The sequence below is a fragment of the Tauraco erythrolophus genome, chromosome 5, assembly GCF_009769465.1.
Source record: "Tauraco erythrolophus isolate bTauEry1 chromosome 5, bTauEry1.pri, whole genome shotgun sequence".
Classification (NCBI taxonomy): domain Eukaryota; kingdom Metazoa; phylum Chordata; class Aves; order Musophagiformes; family Musophagidae; genus Tauraco; species Tauraco erythrolophus.
Window position 1 is genome coordinate 20,079,534 of NC_141469.1, and position 26,886 is coordinate 20,106,419.

The 26,886-nt window shown below is 48.4% G+C and overlaps 1 protein-coding gene across 1 annotated transcript; it reads left to right on the forward strand.

Moving 5' to 3' along the window:
* The first annotated feature begins 15,278 nt into the window (after positions 1 to 15,278).
* TMEM150C (transmembrane protein 150C) lies at positions 15,279 to 25,693 on the forward strand. Its single transcript, XM_009989994.2, is given in 8 exon segments — positions 15,279 to 15,358; positions 16,377 to 16,430; positions 16,549 to 16,581; positions 16,684 to 16,751; positions 20,597 to 20,724; positions 23,096 to 23,201; positions 23,204 to 23,272; positions 25,485 to 25,693. Coding segments are annotated over 8 exon segments (747 nt in total).
* The last annotated feature ends 1,193 nt before the right edge of the window (positions 25,694 to 26,886 follow it).

The following is a 26,886-nucleotide window of genomic DNA, read 5'->3' on the forward strand; positions in this document are numbered from 1 at the left end:
TCTCTGCCACAGTCAGGTGCATGGGCTGGGCTGTGTTCAGGTAATCCCCTGGAGTGGGAGGCAAGCGTGAGCAAAACCTGCTGATGCTGGAGTTACACCTGGAGAAAGGGGCTGCGGTGAGAGGGTGAGTGCTGGCACTGAAGAAATGCATCAGGGTTTTCAGTCCCTGAAAAGCAGCCAAGTGGAGCAGACATCTCCAGTGCCATCTCCTGCCCAGCAGCCACACTGCTGCACTCAAGAAAGCTGGTGGCAGTCCTGTTTTGAGCCGTCAGGCCAGGTGCTGTGCCAGGGTCCTGCGCAGCAGCACCAAAACTTCACCTAGCCCTTTGGCACCTGGATGCAGAGCTTTAGTAGGGGGGCCTGGGGTGGGAAAATTGTTCATGGTCAGCCCTGGGCTGGTCACCATATCCCTGAGCCAGTTTAAAAATACCTGGTGAGAGCGGGGGATTGCTGGGGGAGGGTGTGCAGGGATGCAGAAGAGGCTGCTTGAGGTGTTGGGAGTGGACCTCTGCCCACTCGCTCCACAGCTTGCAAGTGCAAGGCAACTACTGTCCTCTGGCTGATAACTACTCAGGCCCAGAAACTGGCAGGCAGAACATGGCTTTCTGGAAATCAGCCCAGCAGATGGGAAATGCAGCCTGAGTTCAGGTATTGCATCAAGCTGTTCGGGTGGGAGGAAAAAGCTGGGGAAAAAAAGGTCTTCTGAAAGATTTCCCATGTTCATGTGAGCCTGAGAGTCAATGCCAGGCTGGAAACATGGTGACAGACCTACGGGCTCTGGTCAGCTGGTGTTCAGGGTATTTGCAGCTGAGAGGGCTCTCAGTTTGGAGGAATTTTTAATGGTTGGTGACGTATCAGTTCCCAGACTGTGGCTCCAAAAGCATGTCCAGGCTGGCCTTGGAACCAAAAAAAAAGGTATTTTTGGTCCTGAACTGTTTTGCAGCTGTATCATCATGTAGAAAGGGTCTCACAGGGGGATATGGGGCTCTTTCTCACCTCCTTCTGGGATGCTTCTGGGAATTTAGGTACAATTTCTCTTAAGGTCTTTTAAAAGAAGAATGAAAAGAAAAATTGAAAGCAGAGCTCAGTGGGAAAGGAGATGTTTGCTAACACGTGCCCGTGTGCCCGAGCTCCTGCAGTGGCTCTGGCTCCGTGGTGCCCAGCATGGGAGCTGAAACCTCTGCCATCCGGGGGTGCACACCCAGCAACACCAGCCCCACTAGACAGGGGAGAATAGGGGGAGAAAACCAAACCCCCTGAAACCTAGCAAAGTGCTGAGTTTGTGGAAGAGCCAGGGGTGCCCATGCATGGGCAGAGCTGCCCACTGGATGGTTTGGAGGCTTTTGCTTTCGGTTTAAATCACCCTTCACACATGAGGCACACTGCATTTACTCAGTGCATCTCCTGCTGTCTCACTTCCTGGAGAGTTAAATCCTGACTTAGACTTTTTCTGAGAAAATGATAGCAGAATTCCTACCCTGATTTTGCAAATCTGCAGCCAGCTGACCCTGGCAGGCCTGTCCAGCTGCTCTGCACCTGGGCTGCCACCATACCCATCCCATCCTGCTGGTTTTGGTAAAGCCATAGCGAACCCCAGGGAAGTGAATGATTTGCAGCCTCTCACCAGGAGTTGTGCCACTGCCTGCCCCTTCCTGTACCAGGTGTGGCCAGGCTGAGGTTAAAGACAAAAGGGCGGGGAGCAAAGGTATGACCCAGAGGAGGTAAAGGTGGGGCCCTGCCAGCTGCGTCTGAAAAGATAAATCCACCACCCAAGAGAAGCAGATGACTAGCAAAGCCTGCAAGCAGGATGAAAAAAAACCCCAACAATCCCCTTTTGCAGGCCTGGAAAGATGAGCAGGGGAAAAGCTCCAGTGAAGTGGCACAGATAAAAACTGGAAGTGAAACAGTGCCTACCATCTCTGCACAGTTATGCCTAACCTCAATGTTAACTGGGGATACTAAATTTTCCTGACTGACATAATTTCATTAGTGTTCATAGCATAATAATAGAAAATCATTGTTTTAGTAAATCTCATTATTCTTAAAAAAAAAAAAACAACAACAAAACAAATTAATTTGTCTTTTTTACAGCATTTTCTCTGCTTCATATATGACTGTCCTCCTGCTAGGGTAGAACACATGCCTGCTGGGGCCAGGGCACACCAGCCTGCAGCTCTTACTTGCACACACCAGCGCTGCAAGGATTCCTACCCAGAGCTCAGACCTTGACTATCTCATGGGCAAGTCCTGTTTATCCCATGTGTATGCTCTCACAGTAGTAATTTTTTGGGCTTCTCTTTTTATGGCAAAAACTTTGAAATTTTGTATCTATTTTTCCCAAATTCTCTTGCTGCCATTTAAATGGTGTTACTTTCTTGCAGTGAGATGGAGTGGGTCACTTCAATTTGCTGCTGCAGTCCCAAAGGCAGGTGAATTTTTCTCGGTTGAGATCGTGTAGATGAGCTGGAAACAGGCAGCATTTTATCTCGGAGGGCTGGGATCTGGGGATATTTCTTAGGGGGAGAGAGAGCACTTTGCAGGTGACTTTCCAGCAAATCCAAAGCACACGTGTTAATGCCAAGCCAAGGGTGTGCGTGCTCAGATGCTATCTGTTTGGCAGCAGGGCATTCAGAGAAATTAAGTCTATCACAATATTTTAAAAGCTGGATAAAGGAACCGATGGCTTTGATGAGAGATGATCTGGCAAATGAAATAAGGGTTAACACTTAAACTGAGACATAGTTGCTTAGGCACTGTGTTTAGCCCGTGCATCAGGGTACAGAGCTGCTCCAATGGCTGCTGCTGAGTGATCTCTGGCCCCTTTCCCTGCTGCTCCCATTTATGGGTGGGCAATGTTCCTTGCCATACCTTGCTCCAGATTTGGAGCAGAAAGGTAATATTGTCCTGGGGAGGACTGCAGCCAGTGGGGAGCGAGGTTGGTAGCTTTCTTCCTGAGCTGTGAGCGAGGTCTGCAAGGACAGGGGTTAGCTTTGTGGTAGGTCTCTCTCACACATAAAAAATAAAATACCTCCGAGGCCTGATCCTGCTGCTCGATGTCAGGACACGGAGGCTCAGCCTTTCTACTTCTCTGTCGCTGGAAGAAAGCGAGTGCAGAGATGGCGCACAGTTTGGTTCCTGTGAAAACACTGAAGTGGTGAAATTTGGACAGGGAACACGCACATGCTGAAAGGCATCAGCAGGATGAAATACTGATTAACAGATAGCAAATCAAAGCCATAATTTTGAATGTTTGCTCGCATTGTAGTAGGTCTCCTTTCGGGGCCAGGCGAATCGCTAAGCAGATCCCCAGTGGGTCTCAATGACCCAGCAAGAAAACCCGGTGAGGACTGGGCAGAAATCATGTGCACATCATCCCAGGAGGGTTGTCACATCTGTGCATCAGCATCATTACAATTGTGTCTTTGAAGACACGGGCTGAGCAGGGAGGGACATCATTGTCAGCCTCTGCCACGTCCACCCCTGGGAAAGCCAGGAGTAACCCCAAAAGAAATTGGAGAATGTATTTGTGGCTACTCATCTTTGCCAAGGTAGTGTTGGTGGAGATGTAGGAGGAAAGACTTTCCACAGGTCAAGGTGAGCTTGCAGCAGGCTTTGAGATGTGCAGCATTACTGTGAGGGAGGCAGGTGATGTGTTATTGTGGGATGCAGCTCAAAAGCAACATGCTCATGTGCCCTACCTCCTTACCTACCTTTTCACCCACATGCACCTTGGTGGGGGATGCTGTAGGAGGATGTTCATGGGAGAGGGGCTGTTCCTCCGGTGGGCTGGTGTCCCATGAAGAAGGGATTGTAGGAAATATACCTGTGGGCCCACATAATAGCACCGCTTTATGGCTAGTGCTGCCCTGCACCTCTGTTTTGTCCTGAACTGGGTGGGCACATGAACTGGGTGGGCACATGCTTGCTGTCCCCAGGCCATGCCCTTTTTTTTAAGATGCAGTTTTTTAATTTGTGAGAGGTCTTTGGTGGGCCTCTCAGCATTGTACATTTTCCAGCACTTGAAGAGACAGCTTCTGCTCAAATAAGAGCTGTGAACAAAATGTCTCAGATGTTCAAAGTTTATCAAAAATGAAATTACTTTAAAATCTCATACGCTATGTTGTTTTCCTTCCAGCTTTGGCTGATGGCAGAAGTGAAGTGACTAAGGTGTTTTCTGATTAGTCATTTTGTTTTCTTTTTTGGCCAAAATCACTAGGGCTGAGCACTGTCACTCTTCTCCCATTTCACAGAAGGTTTTCTTCAGCCCTTGCGGCTGAAAGCAAGAGCTTACTGAACTCAAAGACCTGCCCTCTGTTACTTTTAGAGTGAGCTTGGTTGACTCTTACTTTTGCAGGAAGCCTTGAAGTTGGGTTTGTGGTTAATGCTGATATTTCAAGCATACTTTTTTACAGGCAGCTGATTTTGGAGCCTGTCTGGGTGATGTGGGTGCAATAGCACCTCTTTGTCCAAGGAAAGCCATGCCCAGCAGTCACTTATCATGGCCTGCAGTGTGGCAGTGCCATGGCACATCATCAGGTGCACACTAGAGGGAAAACCTGGCCAAGATCTCTGGATTTTGTGGGGTTGCAAAAAGCAAATGCTATGAGGAACCATTTATCAGTCCAGGATAACACCAGATTCAAAATACCAGAGCAGGAAGAATGTTACTTCAGCTCTAAAAATAGCTCCTTCAGCCTTTAAAACACTGAGAAGCCTACACAGCGGTTGTCTTTCTGTGAGAGCAGCTGTCCTCTCGCTTGGCAGTGCCGTTGCCGCAGAGATGTGGCCGCTTCAGTAAGGGCTTGGAGGACCTCCTGGAGCTGCACTTGCTCTGAGGATGCTGTGCTTGCACTGAGGACCTGTGCTTTGAGGGGTTCATAATCCCTGGGCATCAAAGAGAAAAAATCTCTTCAGGACGTGCCATGAGGGCCAAAGCTGCAGGGCAAAGGAGAGTTGGTTAGCTGCTAGAAAGACAGTATATAAAATACTGATAAACTGCTGATGTACAACTCAGGTCACTTCTGGGGGCTGGCAGAGATTTAGGTGACTGGTTGTCCTGTGTTGGTTCATAAGCGACAACATCAGGGCAAAACTTTGAATAAGTGCCACCTTATTTGGGTTTTAGGAGAAGAAACAAGACAGTCAATAAATAACATAAGTCATGCTGCATCCTGGCAGAGAGGGGAGGGAGAGGAGAAGAAAGTGGTAGTGTTCATGTTGACTTAATCCCATGAAGGTCAGACAGTGGAGGGATCCCTCTGCTGCAGAAAATGTTCCCAAATGGTTATTACCAAGTTGTTTTGCTGGGAATGTTTCCTCTTAAAATTCTAACCACAGAGATGCTTTATGGAGACTGCAAAGCCCACCATCCAATAGGAAAGGGAAAAGAGGTGGAAGAGGACAGCCTGGCCCAGGTTGTTCCTGGGGTCGCTTGCTTCTTTCGGGTCTTCCAAAATACTTAGCAACGGGCACCACTTCGCAGGAGGACTGGAAAGATGTCAGCGCCGGTTTTGTGTGCCTCTAGGTTCTTCAGTGCCTCTAGGGGGCCTTTGGAGCAGAAAGCGTACGCAGAGCCGCACGCTGGGTAGGTGCGACTGGGACTGGGAAGGGAGGGCAAAGGAGGAACCAATTTACAGCCGATTTACAGCCCATCTCACGGCCATGCCAAGAACAGCGTACAGCCAGAGGGCCCATACACGGTGCTGGGGCTGAGCACGGGGCTTGTTTTCGGCCAAGGACCAGCCGTACCCGAGGGGTGCTCTGAGGTTGCAGGAGGGGTCGTGGTCAAGCCCCATCACGCTGAAACCGGCCAGTTTTACCTCCGCCGGGCTCCGCGGCGCCCCGGCGCCGCCAACGACCGACCCCAGCCGCCGCCGCGGCGGCAGCTGCAGTCCCCGCCCCTCCGGGGCGGGGCGGGCGCGATGCCAGGCCACCTCCCCGGCCCCAGCCCAGCCCCCGCTCGCCGCCGGGGCCAGAGCCACCGCCGGAGCCGCCCGCAGGTAGGAGCCGCCTCCGCGGCGGCTGGGAACGGCCGTTGGGAGCGCGAGACCCTCCGCCCCCTCCTGTCGCCCTATCGCCGCCCTGTCGCACCGCTCCGCGAATTGTCGCTTCCCTGGCCTGGTCGCCCCCACCTCTCCCCGGTCGTGATCTGGGTGCCCCCGGCGAGAGGTCGCGGCCGGGTCGCCCCGCCGCGGCGTGCCGGCGGGCTGCGGGTGGCGAGCGCTCCTCCCCGAGGGGCTGGCGGCGGGGCCCGGCCCGCAGGTGCTGCGGCGCTCGGTGGGGGCTGAAATCCCAGTGCTCTCTGCCCTGGAGCTTGCTGGTTCACGGCAGGTGGACAGCAGAGTAGGTAAGACGGTTAGAGCCGCTTGACCCGGGGCCTGGAGGACCCAACTATGGAGGAAATCTCCTAGGTCCTGATTTCGGCATCCCTCTCGCCCGTAAGCCCTCCCGTGGGGTCCTTTCGGGGTTGAGGAGTGTGATGATGATAGAGCTTGCCAGGGGCATCTGCCAGCCTGCTGCCAGGGCCTCTTTGCACAGGGATCTGGGGAGAAACTCACCTGGGTTGGGGCAGAGGGCTGGGACACATCCTGCCTTCCTAGATCCTATCCGGATGCCTGACATGCAGGCTGTGTCCCATTAAATTCTCGGGAGGGGAAGAGATTTCAAGAAAGGCCATTTGGCTTTGCTGTGGTCCCTCAGGGAAGGAAGGGCGAGATCCTGCCTCTGAGTGATGGAAAGAGACAAGGCAATGCTGGATGCTAATGTCCCAGAGTGATGACGGAGTCACTTGGGATCTCAGTCGTAGCTTTTTCTTACAGCAGTATGTTTGTGCCAGACCTTGGATTCAGAGCCCTCGGGCTATAAAGGTTGGAGAAATTCTAAGCTAATCTTCCCTACTGCTCTTTTTTTTTTTTTTTTTTCTTCCTTTCTAAACAAAGCTTTCAGGAAAATAACCTTAAGGACTGTCTGATTTCGTGTAGTCCTTACACCATAGCAACGTGCACGTGTATGGTTAATTACAAATCGCAACTTGATATGTAGGAAAGAATTGTGTGAAAGGTATATCCCAACACACTGACTGTTGTGTCTTGCCCAAATGGATAAAGCTGCCTAAAAGAGGATTTCTTGCTGACTTTCTGCCTTTGGCTAACAGGGTAAAGAATGGGGGGACTCATGTTTGCTTGACAAACATCTGGCTTCTATTTTCACTGTTGTACTGTTGAAAGTCAAATTATTTTCTTGTGCTGTTCTTTGTGCTCAGCTTGTCAGCATTTTCTGAGCCTGGGTGGTGGAAGTCAGTGCAGTTGTTTCACTTCCCCTTTTAAGATTCTTTGTGCTGCAGTGTTTGCTTTTCAGACACAAAGCAGGGATGTGTGCTTGTACGAATAACATTTTCGATTGTTTTTTCTTGGAAGAAATGTCATGTCCAGAGTTTCCTCTCCTCCCCCAGCCATTTCCGGGTAGCCTGAGATTGCAAGAGTGCGATTTGGCCCAGCAGAGACACTTTAAGGTCCCAGTCCTGTGGTCCGAGCTGAAACACTGAGCTCTGATTGCAGGATAAGTGGGAGTGAAGCAGCAGAGAAAGGTCTGTGGGAAATGAGAGAGATGATCCTAAGCAATCTATTGGGAGGAATAAACCATGAGGGGGGATGGCTGGCAGGTGAGGAGGCTGCTGCTGCAGTAGAGGGCTTGGCCCAAGACTCCAAATGCACGGTCCTCTTTGCCACCGATTTCCCGTGTGACCTTTCAGCGAGCAGCTTGCTGGCCCTGTTGTCTAAAATGTGAATGATGATATTTTTTGCTGTCTCAAGAAGACTTGCAAAGGTCTTTAGATGCCTGGCTCCCCTTGTCTTGGGTCCCTGCAGATTGCAGAAGTGATGAAGGTGGGATGAGAGGGGTGAAAGGAAAGCAAAGCACATTTGGAACCGGTGGTGAGATGGCTGGAGTGAATGGGAGGAGGGAGAAGAGGAAAAGAAGACTGATGAAGCTTCAAAAGCCATGAAAGGAACAGTTAAAACAGCTATAGATCTACCTTGCATGGGAGTTAATGCAAATTTTTAATGCTGAAGTTGCCTCTGGATGGTCGTGCCTGCAAGGGAGAGATACCTGCTAGACCAGCAGTCTCTGTGTAAGAGTGCTGTTTGCTCAGTCAAGAAGTGTTTACCTTTGGCAGGCATGCAGACCTGGCTGCCCAGCCCTCGGGGAGGGCTGCTCTTGTGTGCAAGACAGGAGGGAAGCCCGCTCTCCGCCCTGCCCGCCACACAGAAAAGCAGAGGCCTCCTGCCCAGCACCCAGGAGCTGCTGAGCTGTGCTCCCCTGTGGAACAAGCGGTGTGTTCGGCAAATCTAGTGGGACTCTGGGCTGCCTCTCCCGTGGGGAGCAATGAGAAGGGAGGAAAAGCCTGGGGGACTTGGGCAGGTCTGCTGCAATGGTGAGTGCAGAGCTTGGCATCCTCCTCTCAATTTTCTAAGCTGGGGTAGATTCAGGTAGTAGGGGAGAGACCTTTTGCCCTTCCTGTCTTATTTCCTGCTCCCTGTGAGAAACCACTAGCATTAGTAGTGGTGGCTGCCTGAGCCAGAAGAGCCGGTGGCCCGTCACTTTTGGCACCGCAGAACTGCAGGAGCGGACTTTGCCTGGCCAAGCCACTGGAGGTGGCCACAGCTTTGTCAGGGAGAGCCTCCCCAGTGTGGTGGTTTAATGTGGTCGCTTGCACTACAGAAAAGTGTGTCTCTGAAAATATTTCGCAAGACAATACTTTCAAGCCCTCTGGATGTGATGCAGAGGCTTGTCACAGCAGGCTTGCAGGCTCGGCCCGTGTTTAACAGGTGGAGGCTGTTCCCTGGTCCCCTCTGTCTGTTGTGTTTGCAGCAGGTTTGCATGAAGTGAAATGCTGTATGGCACCTTCCTCCTGCAGCTCACTTGAGCACCCTGCAAACAGCAATTTATGGCTGCAGCAGCCTGAGAGGCTGTTCAATAAACATAACTAATTCCTACAAATAAGGAATGTTGGGAGGCAGTGATGAACACCACTTACCTTGTACTTGTCTCAGAGCAAATGATTTCCACAGGTCTAATTAGAGCCAAAAGACTGACGTGGTAGTTTGTACCCTTGACAATCTCTATGCCAGAGAGGGCTACCTTAGAGTAATGACAAAAGCCAAGTCATGAGTACTGCACATTCATTCTTTGTAGCTCATCCTCCAGCCCATCATCTCATTGCTGCTTCTCTGGGGCTTTGGTGGTTACTACGAGGGGAATAGGACCTCAGTTTGCTATGTGAGTAGTGGAGGAGGCATGAGTCCTCAGGCTTAAGAGATTGGTGAAGGAAAATGGCCCTGAGAAAGCTCGGTGTACTATGCCACACTCCCTAAAAGCTCACAGGCCTTGGATGTTTTCCTCATGGCTGACAAGTGCAGACTGCTTGGTATTTACGCTTCTGCTGGTGGTGCCCACTGGTGTAACAAAAGGAAATGCTGCTTTGGGGACAGTGCACATCTCTTCAAAAGCATAGAGCTGCAAAGTGCAGTGAAGAAAGTAGTTGTGCAGTGGGTAAAAGAGGGGTAGCAGGGACAAGAGAGGTGAAAGATGAGGTGCACAGGCAGGAAAAGCCCTGCTTACGCTGCGTGGGAAGCTCTGTAGTTTGAGTTTATGTTTCATGTTTGTTGGGGAAAAAAACAGTGGCAGGGTAGCAAAAGGAGAGAAACCTGGAACTGTTCTGGCCTTCCAGGGCATGCACTCTCTCATCAATAAATTACAGGAGAAGGAGACGATATAAGCAGGAATAACTGCTCTGTAAAGTCTTCTCTTCTGGGCTTAGTCTGTCTTTCCTTACCTTCATAGCTATCTGTAAGTCAACATGACATACCTGTCTCTTTCTTCACCAGGTTTCACCTCCCTGTTGCGTGTTCTTTGCAACTCCCAACACTTACATTATTATCCTGATAATGGGACAAACCTTTCAGGCAGGCTTCCTGCCCCCTTCTGTTTTGATGTGTGTCTTGGCTTTGCTTGCTCATGCACATTGGAAATGCTTGAAGGCATTCATATTTTTATAACTGAGGAGCAAATAAAACAGCTCTGCAGACCTACATCAATCTGTTAATACACAGTCAAGATCACTCTATCCTTATGGAAGGAGAAACACCTGTTCTGCTTGTTGCTGGTTCAGGCAACAAGCCTGGTGGTGGTTTAGATTGGGTGGTGGTTAGATTGGAGTGGTTAAGGTGGAGGATGATCACTGGACAGCCTGTGTGCATGGTGCCTCAGACTTTCTGGGCTTTGCCACAGCGTCAGCCTGTGTTTATGTGTTACTTGCAGAGCAAAGAGATGGCTTCAGAGATTCTTTCCTCACAGCGTAGCTGAAGCAGGGAGAGCTTTACTGTCTTTCATTTTCTAAGTAGATAAATAGCCCTCCTCATTTTCTTGCAGCTCATCACTTTGGAGTTTGGCTGGGACTATTGAATAAGGGCTATTCTCACAAGCATCTCAGACCAAAGGGTTGGCAAATGGTGCAAGGGGAAAATATGCCCGTGTGGTGTGAGACTGTGAGGTTGGGTCTGTGTTGAGACTCTCTGCTTCCTTTGCATCTCAGGAGAGGTCTGACTGAAGCGGACCCAGTCTTGAGCATCTCTGCTCTTGGAGAGGCAGTAAGGCATCTGCTTTGGGACGCGGGCAGTCCAACACACTTGCACTGTGAGGACTCGCTGGCTGCCACTTGGTTCCCGCAGCTCCTGAGGTCGCAAGAAGCCAGGAAGGCTGAATCTTGCAGCGGGCACTCCCAAAGAGAATGGGGTCCTTGGACAAACAAACACACAGCACCTGCAAAATGCAGTACTCCTCAGCTCACTGCGAGTCTCTCTCTAAGCCTTAGCTGCTCCCAGCTGATTTCACTGCCCACTGACCCAGCTCTTTCTGTCTGGACTAGATGTGGACCTTCTGCCTTACCCAGCTCCTGCCTCTGCCTCCTTTGCCTATTGCAGGCTGAAGGCCATGACTGCCCAAGCCCTGCTCTTGGTACAAGTGGGACCTCATGGAAGCCAGTGCGTGCCAATGTAGGTGCACGGTTCAGAGCACAGCGCTGTCAAAGCCCACAAAACACTCCTTTAGTCCTAAGGTGGCGAATTATATTAATTTTCCTTTTCTAATATCCAGGAGCCTGGTCCTGAGGCAGGACGTGCCTTATTTGTACAACGCCAAATGCAAGAAAGGCAGACTCGGCCCGGAAGAGTTTACTGTCGACATCTCTGGCTGTAACACAGAAGCTCAACGCCGGTTCCTAAATGGCCTGTAAGTACTCATGTGCAAAGGTTATGGGGCAGCAGGAAGCAGCGTACCAAGGGCACTCTTGGAAGTATGGTAGGGTGCAGAGGGGTGACACTGGCCTCAGGACCCAGTGGTGCTGCAGGAGTATCTCCATGTAGGACACGCTGTTAGTCGCATGATCTTCTTACCAAGGCACTCAGAAAAGGCTGAAAATATAGATTTATTTTTTTTTGCAAAATTGATAGCAAATTAATTTTACACAGCTCTAGGAGACAGCGCCTACCAGGGAAACTTGAAGGAACAGCAAGTGGATGCTAGTACAGCCTTTTCTACCCCCGTTTTTTGGTGACTGGGAGGTTTCATTCCTTTGGTGTGCTTCGCCCATCTCTGTTAGGTTTGTGTTGGCCAGAGCGTTTCATTAGCACGCTGAATGCATTTACAGTGCGTGAAATGAGGCAAGAAATATGTATGGATGTTTCTGTGGGTGAAAGCATTGCCTCTCACCATCGTTGCAGGATTACTGAAGCATCTCCTGCTTTCTTCAAATGCAACCCAGGGATGTCTTTACCTTTTCCTATTCCTCTCATATAAGTAAATGAAAATGGCGTTTCTGCACACCCTTGAGATGGTAGGTGGGTACCCAGAGCAAGCAGAGCATCATGACTTGCTTATGGAGGGGATCACGTCTTTTCCTGTTACCCCACTATTTTGTTATGTATTTGCAAGTCTTTGGCATGCCTTATCTCTCTCATTGCGAGCTCAAGCTGAGTACCTTGAGATAAACTTGAAAAACGCTCTGCTTTGTTATGTTGGCATTTGTGACTTGTGGGTGGCAGGTTATGTAACGTGCTGGTTTCTATCCGCTCAGTTGCAGTGATTAGGTATCAAGTGACGGTGGTTATTTTTGCTTTTAAAAGCAACAGAAAGCTGTAGTGGGCTCCCCAAAGGACAATCTGTGTTCGTTCCCCTTTGATTGTTGCTGACTGGCAGCAATTCTTTATGAGTTGCCATGTGTTTTGAACAGCATCCCCCTTCTCCCAGTGCTTCTGTCTCTGTACCTCTTCTCTGAAATGACTAAATGGCCTAGCACTGTGAAATGCAAGAGCATTGCTCTGGCTTATTGTGCAGCTTGTTTATGGGCCCTTGAAACGCATCTGCACGCTCTAGTCTTAAAAAAGACATATGACTCTGTTAATGTGGTAATTCTGTCTTTCCTTACATTCGTGTTCTCTGGTGAAAGCAACTTCAGGGAGAGCCTCTAACTTTGCTTGGCAGATGTAATTAAGATGCCCACATTAAATGAACCTTGAGCAAGCAGCAGTATATGTTTGGTGAGCTGCCTGCTGTAATTGAAGTGTGTACATTAAAGGAATGGGAGCTTAATTGGTTGAGGGGGTGTAGTGGGGCAATGGTAATAGAAGCAGAGCAAACAGCTGACAGTCTGAGCAGATATAGACATAAAAATGGGAGTGGAGATAGGGCAGTAAGCCTGCATTGGGAGAAATTCTCAAGACGTGCTGTGGCAGTGCTAAAGTGAAACCCTTTGCAGTTCTGCACTCCGATCCATGATAGCTGGCAGCAAGAGTGCACCTGGACAGGGCTTTTGCAATGCTGGTGTGAGACCATGAGTCAAGAGGGACTGGAAAACCACAGCGTGGGCTTTTGCAAAGGTGAGCTGACTCTGGCTGGGGTCAGTTGTGAAGCTGAAAACATGTTTTTATTAGCCTTGTGAATCCATTGCACCACAACAGCTTTCTGTCTCTGAAGGCCTTCCTGTGCAAGCTTTAAAAATGGAAGACAAACAGGTGTGTGCAATTGCCAACTGCCTCCTAGATGCAGTGTGTTTATTTGGGAAAACATAGGCTGGTGGAGAGGGCTGTTGTCTCCAGCTGGAGTTAACTGCTCAGATTTGGCATCAGTGGTCCCTGAAGCAATGCAGAACAGAGCTGTGGAGGGGAAGGTTGGCTTATGTCATCCCTGTGGAGCAATTACCTGTCAAATAAATTGTTTCTATGTTTCCCACAGAGAATTTAGGTTATTTTTCCTATCACTCTCGGCATTTTATTTTGGTGGAACTGCTGTGGTGCTGCAGGGGAACCTATTATTTGGGTTCCTCATTCTCTTGTTCCTGGCTGCTGTTAGAGGTGCTGGTCTTAGCGTGCATGGAAGTCTCCTGGCTTGAAGACACGAACATAGGGGCCATTCCTAAAGAGGACAGGTTAACCTAAGGGCAACTACTGAGAATAATATCCACTGAACACTAGTGCAAAGCTAGGCAGGTTTGACACATGCTTGGGGTTTCTCCTTTGGAAGGAAGTGAGGTTACAGGTAATTTTGTTCCTGGCTCCTGAATAACACAGCAGAGAGTAAATGAGAAATGTACAGGAGCTGAGTCCTGGTTTTAAACCATCCTCTGCTCACGTGGGGATGTTGAAACCTCTTCAAGCATGTGCGGGATGTGCCAATGGACAGCATTAAAAGATGTTGCCACTTGGGGACATGGAGGAAAGGGACAATTCTTTCCTGCTTTTGGTATTTCATCCATCAGATGCAGGCAGCTTGCTCCTGCTGTGTGGGCTGGCAGGGGCCAGCAATGCTGCTGGTCCAGCCATTGCCCCCCCTGCTCCTCTTCCAAGGGTGTGCCAGAGAGCACTTGCTCAGGCTGTCCCGCACTCACGCCTTGGTGTGGAGCCTGTCAGAGGAGGGTGCATAGTGGCAACGTCATTTCCTGGTCAGTTCTTGCTGCCTGCTGTGAGAGGCAAGCTTGTGCAGAGCTTGACACCTTGTGAAGCCAGCCAACCTGCTGTGGGGTGCTTATTTTTCCAAAAGGTCCAGTCCTAGCTGCACTGAGCTCTGGTGAAGACCTGGCCCCGTGCAGGTCGTCATTGTACTCCCTGGGAGTGCTGTCCTCCCTCCTCGGTGTGAACCTATGATGAGAAGTGGGGGTGAGGGAGGGTATACCCCTCTGCCTGGGCACCCCAGGGTGCCTTGCTGTCCCATGAGGACCTCAGCCACCCCAGGAAATGCTGCTGCCCTGACGAACGTAAAGCAGGCGCTGGAGCCATGAGCCTCGTGTTGTTTGCTCTCTTTTGTGTCTCTTGGCTGTGCTGGTGCCTGGAGAAACATTTATGGAGGAGAACAGAGCATGAGGAAGTGTTTGATCTGTTGTCAAAGGGCTCACAGGGAGACATTGGAATCTCTGTGTCTGCAGCACAGCAACACAGCAGCAGTTCTGAATTGCACGTGTTACAGGAACATCCCCGGCATCTCAGATTCTCACCCACCATGATCTTGCCTGGAGGATGAAGGCTTCTTCAGGAGCTTGTGCATGCAGCATCCTTACACTCTGTGTAGGATTTCACAGTGCCTACATGTCAGGAGCTGACCTTGTTTGTAACTCCTTGTCCTGATGGTACTCTGGGTTCTGGCACTTGAGCTTGGCTCCGCTCTGGGTGCGGCTGGACGCTATTTTTAGCTCATTGCTGTGGCCAGGATGGGAGCTGGTTGTGTGCTTTGTGGAGATGAGGAGACAGCATGTGCATCCTTCTCCCTTCACGCTGTAGGCTTTGCGAGGCAGCGTGTGTGGAATTGGTAATGACCCTGGGAAGGAGGCTGCCTTGCCTTGTGCCTCTGGGAAGTAGCAGGGAATTAGGGCTGCAGGTCTTACGGTGTCACCTTGTGCAAAACACTTGAGGAAAATACTTTGAAAACCACTCGAATTCTGTACGTGTGTCTGAAAAGTCTCCCCCTCCAGAACTCCAGGCTCTTTGTGCCTTCTTTTTTATGCACAGCGCAGATGCTGCTGCCTGTGTGCAGCAGCTTAACCCCTTGTGCCAGTAATGACAGTATGAAAGGTTTGCAGCGCCTGATGCCCAGCCATCCGGAGCTTGATCTCAGGATGCTTCAGCACCTGCTGCCTGGGTGCTCTTCCTGCTTTCAAACGAGGGAGGCCAAGGCGGGTGGGTACCTCTGCCTTCTGTCTTTTGTTTTTACTTTCTTCTTTGTTTCTAGCAGGTATGGATGGGAAGAAATGCAGCGTGTGGATGTTTTTACCTCTTGTGTTTACCCTGTTTACATCAGCTGGATTATGGATAGTGTAAGTTATCTCCTGCTGGTTATTTGAGAGAGCAAATTAGGCTGGGGCAGTCAAAGTACCTCTGTGGTGTGGGCTACATCTCGATACGGAGAGTCTTTTGGGGATGCTCTGTTCTCGAGTTAACTGTGGGGCGAGGAAGGCACAGGATAGGGGCAGGGGCCAGTCTGGGCCCGTTCATGGCTTGGAGGATCATGTTTTCATCTCTGAGTTTCTGTGCTCCTCAGGCCTAGTTTCTGACCTTGCCTTCTCCCTGGCTCATGCTACTGGGAGCTGCCTGAAAAGAGACAGATAAAAATGCAAAAATGCTCCTTCATCACGTTTTCTTTGAATGACTCAGCAGAAGCTCTTGGAGAAGCACTTAGGCCCTGCTTTGGGTTGCAAACTCAAGATCCGTAGCATCCAGCACCACACTGACAACCTGCCAGTGGCTTAATGCTGAAACTTCACTTTCTCATAATTTTTAGCAAACTGCACACGAGACATGCATTTCTCTGAGCTGAGCTCTCTCCAAGCATGCAGGCAGACAACTGCAGCTTGAATTTGGGAGCAATAAATGTGCCATCAGCAGCTATGCTCAGCCTGAGAAGCAGTTATATGGTAGGATATGGCTTTGGCCATGGTCTGTGAATGTTGGTTTTCAGCAGCAGGGGCAGCTTAAGCCATTTATCTGACCTCTGTTGCTTGTTCTTCTTGTCCCATCCCCTCTGTTTGTGTTAAAACAGCTTTTGCGGAGGGCAGACTGTGATAAACCAGAGAAATCAAATTATTTCAAACAAAAACATTCCCCTGGTTGTTTATTTTTAACGCAGCTCAGTTGAGTGACCCTGTTTGTCTACCTGACCATGCAAAACAGATGCAACACAAAGGAAGGCATGTAGTTAGGTCTGCTTGGCTGCCTCCAGCAGATCCTGCTGGTAGGTTTTGAGACACTTAATGTGTTGTTTGAGTGATATTTGGAATTGAAGCCAGGATGAGGTTTTACACTGTTTTCATCTTTTTCTGTCTTTCTTTTGGACAGATACTTTATAGCAGTGGAAGATAACAAAATTCTCCCACTAAATGTACCAGATAGGTAAGAACTGGTTGTGGGCTTTACGTTCAATCACTTGTTTCTTTAAAATAATAAAACAATGAAAGCTAGAGGAGAAGAAAATCTTGAATCTTTGTTCCTATGCATTTATGTCTCTTAGGAAACCTGGTTCCAAAAGACCACCTTATATAAGGTAGGTGAATGATTTTCTTCCAATTACTGTTCTGATTAGTGAATGTTATTTATGTGTCTTCGCCATCTTAGAGTTACAATGATACACTTTATATTTTCCAAGTATTGCAGGTGACGCACCTCCTGCAAGCTGCGTGTTTAGCCAAGTCATGAACATGGCAGCATTTCTAGGTAGGAACCACGAGGGGAATGTTTCTTTCTCTCTCATAATCTGTTTTAACAAGTCACTGAAACATAAGTAATATCCTTATAGTTATTGTTCTTCAATCTGATGATGTGAAATCATTTAAACTGTGATTACTACTGATTAAGACAGTATTATTTTGTCTTCATTTGTAGAAGGACAGAATGAAGCTGGATGCATTTGAACTTTATTGGCTTCTGATTTATTCTCATGTTTTTAATTGTCTGACCTTAGCCTTGAATCTGTGTGACTGTTTTTCATTGTATGGTGGGTTTTTGTTATATGCTGGGAATGTGAGATAATTGCATGGGAATATTGGCAAATGCAGCAACTGATTATGCAAAATATCATCCCTGCTGAAGTCCCCCTTACCCCACCCCTTTCTAAATTCCATTACTAAATCTGGAGAAGTCTACTGGCATTTTCCAGCAGTGGAAGTAAGAGGGAAACACAAATAATTAATTTTTTAATCTTGATTTGCTCTTGTTTAGTAGTACTTGCATTTATCTTTTCCTATATGGGGGGATTTATTGTGCTTTCAGTTTGGCTCTGAGCTATTCTCTCAAAGTGTGGGTTCCACCCTTGCTGCCTGTGAAACGCACAATGTTTCTTTTCAGAAACCTGAGAAATTCAGTTGTGTTGAGCTTTGAAATTAATCCAGATCTGTACGTGCATGAGTAAGATACCTTAACAATCTTTATGTGACATAATGAAAATGAGGTTTACCAAACCTGGTAAAATATGTTTAATCGTGAACCTTGACATGAACTTCCTTATTTTCAAGTATCATTTCAGAGTGGAGTTTAGCCAGTTTAGGCATCCGTACCCTTTGTTTCCATGTATGCTTTGTTTCAAGTTTAGATCTGGATTAACATATTGAGCCAAGATCTCAGTCAGTAGAAATAATTCTGGCTCCAGTTTGTGCTAAGGCAGAATCTTGCACACATTTTATTTATATGCCTGACACCCAGTGCAACATGATTATGATGGTATGACTTAAACTCTGGCCCTGAAACCTCTTAAAACAACATGTGCATAGCATGCTACTTCTTATGTTAACATGGCTATTTGACAGTAGTGAATACATGTCTACCTTTTCAGCTGCTTGCAGGTAAGGCCCCATTTCTGCAGACCACTCTGTTCAAGCAGCCTCTGTGGACCTGCAACAAGTCCCAGTGAGTCCGAGGGCTTTACAAAAGGGCAGGAATTGGCTTGATGCTCACTCACCGTGTGATCTAGGTGGACATGAGGATAGCAGTTGCGTGAGTGTGAAGGGAGCAGCTGGTGTGAAGAAGGGCAGGCAAACAAAAGATGTGCAGCGTTTTGAAGCTAAGCTGTACTGTATGCTTTCATTGCTGCTTCTTCCCATTGCAAGAAGAAATATAACCAGGGAACCTCCAGACTGCAAATGTGTCATGGGAGATACGATGGTAGGTGACTATCTTGGTCACAGTGATCAGGAAATGGTTGAGTTGAAAATTTTTGGTGTAATAAGAAAAAAAGGACAGCAGAGTTGCTACCCCGGATTTCAAGAAAGCAAACTTTAAGCTATTCAGGGAGCTACTTAACAGAGTACCCTGGGAATCTGCTTTTGAGGGCTTAGGAGTCCATGAGTGCTGATCAGAGGGACAAGATGCCTTGCAGAGGGTTCTGGATAGACAGGAGCATTGGACAGTGATTAATGGGATGAAATTTTATGAGTTAAAATGTCAGATTCTGCATCTAGGACGGATTAATGCGGGGCACAAGTATAAATTGGGAGAGGAGAGGCTGGAGAGCAGCTCTGCAGAAAGGGATCTGAGGGTGCTGGTCCGTAGGCTCAATAGGAGTCAGCAGTGTGCCCTGGCAGCCAAGAGGGCAAACTGTGTCTTGGGATGCATCAAACAGCATAACCAGCTGGTCAAAAGAGGCGATTGTCCCTCTGTATTCAGCGTTGGCTCAGCCTCACCTTGAGTACTGTGTGCAGTTCTGGGTCCTACAATTTAAGAAGGATGTTAAGGTCCTTGAATGTGTCAGGGGACATCAACAAAGCTGGTGGAAGGGTTGGAAGATATGTCCAGTGAAGAACAGCTAAGGACTTTGGGTTTGTCTAGTTTGGAAAAAAGGATGTTGCTCTCTACAGCTTCCTGAGGAGGGGAAGTGGAGAGGGAGGTATAGATCTCTTCTCCCTGGTATCCAGTGATAGGACATGTGGGAATGATTCAAAGCTACATCATGGGAGACAAATTAAATTGGACATTAGGAAGCATTTCTTTACCGAGAGGGCGGTCAAACACTGAAACAGGCATCTTGGAGAGCTGGACGATGCCCCAAGCCCCTCAGTGTTTAAGAGGCACTTGGACAATGCCCTTAAAAATATGCTTTAACTTTGGTCAGCCCTGAAGTGCTCAGGCAGTTAGACTAGATGATCATTGTAGGTCCCTTCCAAAAGCAATATTGTATTCTGTTCTATCTCTGCTTGTGGATAAAGCCAAGCTTTGCTCTGCTGTACTGAGTGCGTTTGAGAGCTGCTTTTAGCCCACACCTCAGACCACCTTAGTTGTGTCAAAACCATAGGAGATGGCTATAGGAAAGGAAAACTACAGAAACCTGCTAGAAACATAAGCGTTACTGAATATTGAAAATGCTATTGTTTTGCACGTAATGATGGAAAGTGACCTTTTAATTCACTTTTGTCATTCCTATCAGTGTTTTAGGAAAAGATCACATAATTGCAAGATCCTGTCCTGTGGAAACAGAAATTTAAAAGTTTCTGCATGTGAGCTCAAGTAGTCACAGGGTGGCTGTCCCAAACAATTATCTGGGGATGAAAAAGAGAAATTATCTTTTTTCAGGGGAACAAAGTTCTCTTGTTTTCAAGGATTTGGAGTGGATCGATCACTAGAGCAAATTGCAAGAGAGTAAATTCAAACGTCTTTTGCAGTTTGGATAAAAGTAGGTATTTTTTGCTTATACTGCCCTTATTTTTCTAAACCATGGTTTTGCCATTATACCAGGGATTCTGTGGAAAATATAGATCTAAGTTGCTAACGCAGACAATTTACAACAAGATGACCTGCATGCTATCAGTTCGAGCATAAGCCTAAGAAGGTGTTCAGCAGCAGCCATCAAATTTTCCTGTTCAACTAAATTGCTTTTTTAGTGGTCCGATTTGAATCCTATCTGAAGGCCAGCCGATTGCCCATCTTTCTCTGTTGTTCCATGCAGCATTCCCTAAGGAGGGCGAAAACATACAATGTGAATATCTCCTGGGGTTGTCATATCATATGATATATCATGTATCATATATCATATCATAGCGCTTGGGCTAATTGTAAGCTTGGAAGGACTGCTCTTCCAGTCTTTGCAGAAAATTAGTGCAACCTTTTGGCTTATGTTCGTGGCTCCAGCAACTTGTTCCAGAGGAGGAGAAGAGGCAGTGGGCATTTTGGTAAAACCTGCAGAAATACATATGCGCTGTTCATACATAGAGGTGGGGTTTGACATACCTCACACCCAAGAGAGGTCAGTGCTCGTGAGTGAGGTGAAACTTGATGCAAGCCCAGCTGTCACCATGTGAATGCATGATGTGTATGTGATATACTGTGTGCTGGGAGCTTTACAGGCAGCGTGGGAGCTCAGCGTAACTGGATTACAAGAGAAATGCTCCCTGGGCTTAGTCTTGTCCATGGCTAAGTAGGAGGGGGCCATGCAGAAGCACTAAGCTAGCTGACCTGCAGTGAGCTCTCCCCTCTGGGTGGAAACAGAGTGAGGGGTCCATGAGCCTCCAGCCAGGTGGTTACTGCAGCAAGTTCTACCTAATGATGCACCTTGCATTCTGTTTCCTTCTCAGCGCTTGTCGTGGCTGTGCTGCGCTTCATTCAGCTGAAGCCGAAGGTGCTAAACCCTTGGCTGAACGTCAGTGGCCTGGTGGCATTATGCTTGGCCTCTTTTGGGATGACCCTACTCGGCAACTTTCAGGTACTGCACTGCAGGCTTGGACCACTGTGTCCATGCTGTGAGGTTCCTGCTTTTCTAGATCTGCTAAGGTCTTTTTGAACTACCTGTGATGTGAGGTCAGGACATAATGTGTCTGGCTGTGCCCTAGCCCTCCTTGTACCTGCTCTGCCACCTCTATCTGCTGCTTACATGGCTCCCGTGACACGCTGAGATGAAAGGCCACAATAATTTTTCACATATTCCCAGCAGGATTCACACCTTCATGCTTACACTTGACCTGCTGAGAGCCAGAGCAGGGAACCTGTTGAATCTCTTGAGCCCTGGGGGTTGGCACAGATGGTCCTGGGTGAAAGGATTGAGCTGGAAGTTTACATACACATCTGTGTGAACAGACGCACAGCTGCTCATACAGATTCAGCAGACGGTTCAGTGTCCTTCGTTTAAAACATAAATCTACCTCCTGCTTGTCCTCAGACTGGCCACCAGAGGAACGCAGCAGAGGAGTGCTATGACTTCTCCTAATGTTCTGCAACATTATACAAACAAACAAGCTGTCAGTGCCACAACGTTGCTCTGTAAGGTTGGGTGTCCACTGTGATCACGAGTGCATCTGCTGGATCTGCAGTGAAAATCAAGGTATTAGAGTCAGGGGCACTTGGGTTTCCCCATGCCTTTGCTGTCTCTGATGCTCTGCCTGTCACTGATGTGCAAGTAATGACCCTCAAAAACGGCAGGAACTGAGAAAGGTCAGTGTAGGCTGGCTTCTTTCCTGGCTTTACAGGCAGGGAGCTGTTTTTCCTGCCCATACAGAAAAGGTACTTGTTTATGAAGGGTGAGTACCTGTTTGAGTTGTAGAGCAACTGCAGGAACTTTGTGTTCTTTATGGGGTTTTTTTATTATAATTTTGGGTTTTGGGTTTTTTTTTTGAATGAGGTGTGAGATACTTTGTCTGTTTTGGACTCCACAGCACAAGCCAAAAACTTGGAGTCTTGTTTTTTCACAAGACCTTCCCAGCTAGGAACTATGTAACAGCCTCGTCTGGGTGTGAGAAGAGTATTTCTAGCGCAGGGCACGCAGTAGGAAGCAGTTTCAACCTCTCCTTTTTTTTCTCTCCTCAGAGCAAATGATTGTTATTTAAAAGTGGATACTTTGAATCATGTCTGCTTATAAATTCTAAACTAATTATCCACTCCTTATTAGTTACTTGTGTGCTTGCTTAGATCTTCTGCCAAACCATGAAAGCATGTGGTAATGAGACCTTAGTCCCTGCCTGACTGCTAAGCTGAATGTGATATTAAGTCATATTTCTGGAAAATTACAGATTGGGTGTGTTAGAGGAACATTATGCTTGTGAGTCCCTTGCAGTGCAGGCTGCCTTGAGAAAGGCAGCTCAATCCCATTTTTGCCTGTACTATGATTTGGACCTATCCTTGAAAAAAAACTCAAGGTAGGGAAGAGGGAGGAGAGATCAGTGGGGGCACAGTAACTAGGCTATTATCTTGTAGATTGCATCTTGTTTGATAGGAATTTGTTAAATCACCAAACAGGAATCAAGGCTGCAGGGAGGAATTACAGACTGCTGGTTTCTTTTCTAGAAAAGCCTCAGAGGCAGAGGGAAAAGGGAAATTGTTTGTCTTAAGTCTTGTCCATATTGGGCTTTCCAAATAGATTTGCAGACTCAAGGGCTCTCTTTGTAGATTCTTTCTCATTGAACCTAGCTGTCCTTTTGCCTTGCAGTATTGTGTAGTCACTGAGCCCCATGAGACACAGGAGCCCAAGGAACAGAGAAGCACTTGCACTCCAAAGAGGCTGGGTTCATATTGCCTCAGACCCCAATGGTTAAGGATGGGCAGGAGAGGTAACAGGCAGTCAAGCATTTTGGTGGGAGAAACTCACCAAACCAGGAGCATGTGTCTGTGTTTTGGCTCAACAGAGGTGTCAGAGCTCTGGCTGCGCTCTGGCTACCCTCTGCCCCAGGCAGCCCTGCTCCATGCAGCTGCCACTGGAAGTTGCACAGTCTGTTTCCATTGCAGGGAGTTGTACAAGACCCCGGCAGGTTGTCCTTGCCTGCCCTGGCCATCACATCGAGCCAGGGAAGGGTTAATTTCTGAGCTCTGCATTGGTGAGTGTTGTCAGGGAGCTGTGGAGGCAGTCCTCAAACAACTGCTTTTCCCACTGTGCTTGGGCTTTGGGCAGATGATCTGCTTGACTGTGACAGCTGTCAACTCATCTTGGTTATGTTACACCTTACACCTCTGTCAAGAGAAATAATACAAAATCTCTGTCTCACACTCCAGTGATTCGCACTCTCCTCTATCCCAGCCCAGCAGCAATCCAAGGTAGCAAGCAGATAATTCCTCTTGTGTCCCAACAGTCACTGTTTTGTTTTTAGCTTTCCAATGATGAGGAGATTCACAACGTGGGCACATCACTGACCTTTGGGTTTGGGACCTTGGCATGCTGGATCCAGTCTGCCCTCACTCTCAAGATCAACCTGAAGACGAGGGACGGAAAGTCGGGATTCCACGAGTCGCCCTGTCAGCCAGCATCACCCTCTGCGTGGTGCTCTGTATCCTTTTGTCCTGCTCCCTGGGAAGCCAGGTATCATACGTTCTGATACTCTCTGCAGCAGGAAATGTTGGCTCTTCTCACATCCATCCTGGGATCTCAAAGCATTTAGGAATGCTCCTTAGCTTGTAGTCATGGTATGATCCTGTGATTGGCTCATTTTGCTACCTGTGTTTTACCAGGATATACTGCTTCACAGATGGGCTCACTTCCTTCATAAATGTTTCTAAAACTTCTTAATGGTATCCAAAGTGGTTACAATGTTGAATAGTATCTGTGCTATTTAATTGCACCACTGCTTACCTACACGGTAGCATTTAAGATTATGCAAAATATTGAGATAAAAATTCTCAGAACAACAAAGGAACAAGGGAATAAACCAGGTTTCTGAAAATAAGGAAATTTTGATGTGTTTGTTGAAATGCTCCAGGGTGATACATCCAGGATTGCCTTTTAAGACAGTTATCACTGTCAAGAACTGCTGGGTTACATGGACTTCGGGTAAGACTAGGTGCTTTACAAATCGGATTTGAGCTGTGGGGTCTGTGATCACTCAGGCTGGATGCACACGTCCTCTCCACCTTGTGCCTGTCATCACCACTCCAGCCCTTCTGTTTGCACCAGCACTCGTGTGCCCTGGGTGTTTGTTTAGGGTAGATCCATTCACTGAATAGTTGCATCAGCGTTACATCTGGGATAAGCAAGAGGGCAGGAATAAATGGCAAGGAATAAATAATCCCCCTCTTTGGGAACAGCCTGTTCTTAAAACAATTCTTTAGTCATCTGGCTGGTTTTGAACGCTTCAGCCAGCGCGCAGAGGCATAGCAGATTGGTGTGAAGATGTACCATCAGTCACCTCTTAAGTTTCCTTGGAAAAATTTGTAGCTGAGCATCATGCTTGGGTGTGCATAACGTGGACATTTGCTTGTTTCTGGTGGTGCTCCCCTTGCCCCAAGCCCATAGCTCCCCCAGGGTGTCCGAGGTCAGGCTGCATGCGAGGAGCTGGGCAGGGCTCTTTCTGCGCTGCATCTTCAGAGGTTTCTGCCTCCGAAGGCAGGAGCAGCTGGGTAAGCCAGGGAGTAGCTGCTCCTGTGCTACCATGCTGGGTGCTCCAAGCCCTCCCCAGCCAGCTGCTTGGTTCTGCAGGCTTGAGGCCCCCTGTGGAGGGGGGAAGGCTGAGGCAGGAGTCCCATTTCTCCACCACCTCACGCTGGCTCTGAAAAGGCTTGCGGCTCACTCCCCATCCCATGCAGCTTGTGCATAACCTTTGCACTACAGGGAAAGTAGAAGGTCCTTAAAGCCACGCACAGAATGCTGTTTGCTGAAATGCAACTTTGGTTGCTTACACTAAGCCCAAGATGAAAAGCCTCCGATTACCTGCTTTGTGCAGTTAAAGCACAGGAGAGACTGCTTGTTTGTTTGTTTTACCTGTGAAGATGTGTGATCCTGCATTCTTGGAGTGCAGAGGAAATCCTGAGAGGCAGGAGAGCCAGTAGGTGTAGAGGAGATGTGCATCCTTCCCCAGCTCAGGAAGGTGAGCTGTGCTTTAGAGGAGCTGAGAATTGCTTTTATGGAGTACTCCAACACAAGCCAAGACACAGTAGTGAGATCCTGATGCCAGGCAATACATGGTCCAAGCACAAAGGTGCATGAGCCTGGAGGACAGTTTCTGGCAGTGAGAGCGTTCTTTTTCATTTCAGTGTAACATGCCGTACCATGTAGACTGATGCTTCTGATTTCACAGAAAGGGATGATTTGCAGGTGATCTAAAGAGAATGAAAGATAAATTGAAAGGTGTTCACATTGCCTGTGGTGCAGAGATATGGTCCAGCTCCCTCTGGGAGGCTCCTGGCAGGTAGGGGCCCACAGCCAGATTCCCAGTGTGCTGGCTCTGTCACTGGTGAGTTGGATGTTCAAGCAAATCATTGACTTCTCTGCACCTAAGCCTTTCCCTCTGTCAATGTTTATCAGCCTGAACTGAGATCAGGAAGCCCTGGTCCGTATAGGAGAACTGCTGCACTCCATGGGCATTGCTGGACACCTGACATCCCTTCTATCTCTGGCACTACATTAACGCTCTCCTGATGCTAGCTGGGTTGACTGTCATCTGGGTGACTTTGATTGTTGAGATTTTATTGTCTTCCCTGTTGGCTTTCTCTCATCCTGGTCGGTGTGTTTGCTCCCACTAGTTTTCCTTGACTTTCCTCTTCCAGATTTCATCCTCATGGCGCAGGGCATCCACATGCATGCTTCCAGGATCCAGTGGGGCCTGGTGATGTGCTTTCTGTGCTACTTTGGCACCTTTGCAGTGGAATTCAGGCACTACAGATTTGAGATCGTTTGCTCTGAGTACCAGGAAAACTTTCTGAGCTTTTCCGAAAGTTTATCGGAAGCCTCCGAGTACCAGACAGATCAGGTGTAGCCTGTCCTCTGGCAGGGGGGGAGGGGGGCAGGCGAGGTCTCATGGGTTAAACATTACCTCATTTACACTTTTCTGATGAGTTTGTTTTCATGTGCAATCATGATCATATTGCCAAAGGGATCCAAGGGTGGCTGTCTCATTAAGAGCCAAACAAAAATAGCTGTCTACTGGAAGAGGAGTGGGTCCTTCTCAGCAGCAGCGCAAGAGAGCACAAGCTGTTTAGTTTGTGCTACCAGTGACTTTCTGGGTGGCTGTCACACTCCTGTTGTTCAAAACATTCCACAGCTAGTCCTTGCGATGCCTGTCTGAGAAAGGTGCTCCTCAGCCTGTTCTGCAGAGGAGGAGATGAAGGAAATGGACTTCTCCCGGCACCAAGAGTCTTCAGGAGTAGCCAGTTCCTGAGTCACCAGACTGCATCTTCCATGTTTCTTGCGTTGTTTTCTTTGCTGCCAACTGGTGTTAGTTGGTAGCATGAGAAAGAGCAGCTGTTTCTTCTGGACTTGGAATTGGGCAGTGGAAGAGCTCAACTGACGGGCTTTTATGGCGAGCAGGCGGGCATTTCTTCCAGCCTGGAAAGCAGGCAATGGTAAAGTGGGGTTTGGGAGAAACTGTGCTGTGATCAGGAAGTGAGACTTGGCTAACACTGCCCTGCAGCTAGGCAGACCATCTGCAGGGCACAGGAGATGGCACAGCAGGGTGCTCTGCTCAGCTTCGTCTTTCAGACTCCACAGTGGGGACTGGTGGAAGTGAGTGCTGAATTAAGGTGGAAATGCCCGTGTGCTCTGACAATGACCCAAAAAAGGCTGCTCTAAGTGCGTAGTGCTTCTACGTCTACAGACCATTTGTAATATTTCAAAAGCCTTTTTGGTTTTGTTCACTGAGGGGGAAACTTTGTGTTAGAGACACTGGACTCGCCTGCAACAAAACCAGGACTGTTGCAGGTGGTTCTGGGCACAGGGTTGGGTTTTGCTCCATGTGCACTTAGCAGTCAAACTTCGGGCATGCTGACCCTGGGCCTTGGGCATGGCCAGTTGTCCCGAGCAGTCTGCCACGGATTTAAGTGGGCTTCTAAGGTGCACGGTGGCAGTTCTGCCCTGGACGTTGGGTGATGTGGCCTTAGGGTTGGAGGTGCAGGAAGAGGACTGCAAAACTAGAAGGGCTTCTGCCTCCCTGAAGGGAGGTTTTCAAACAGG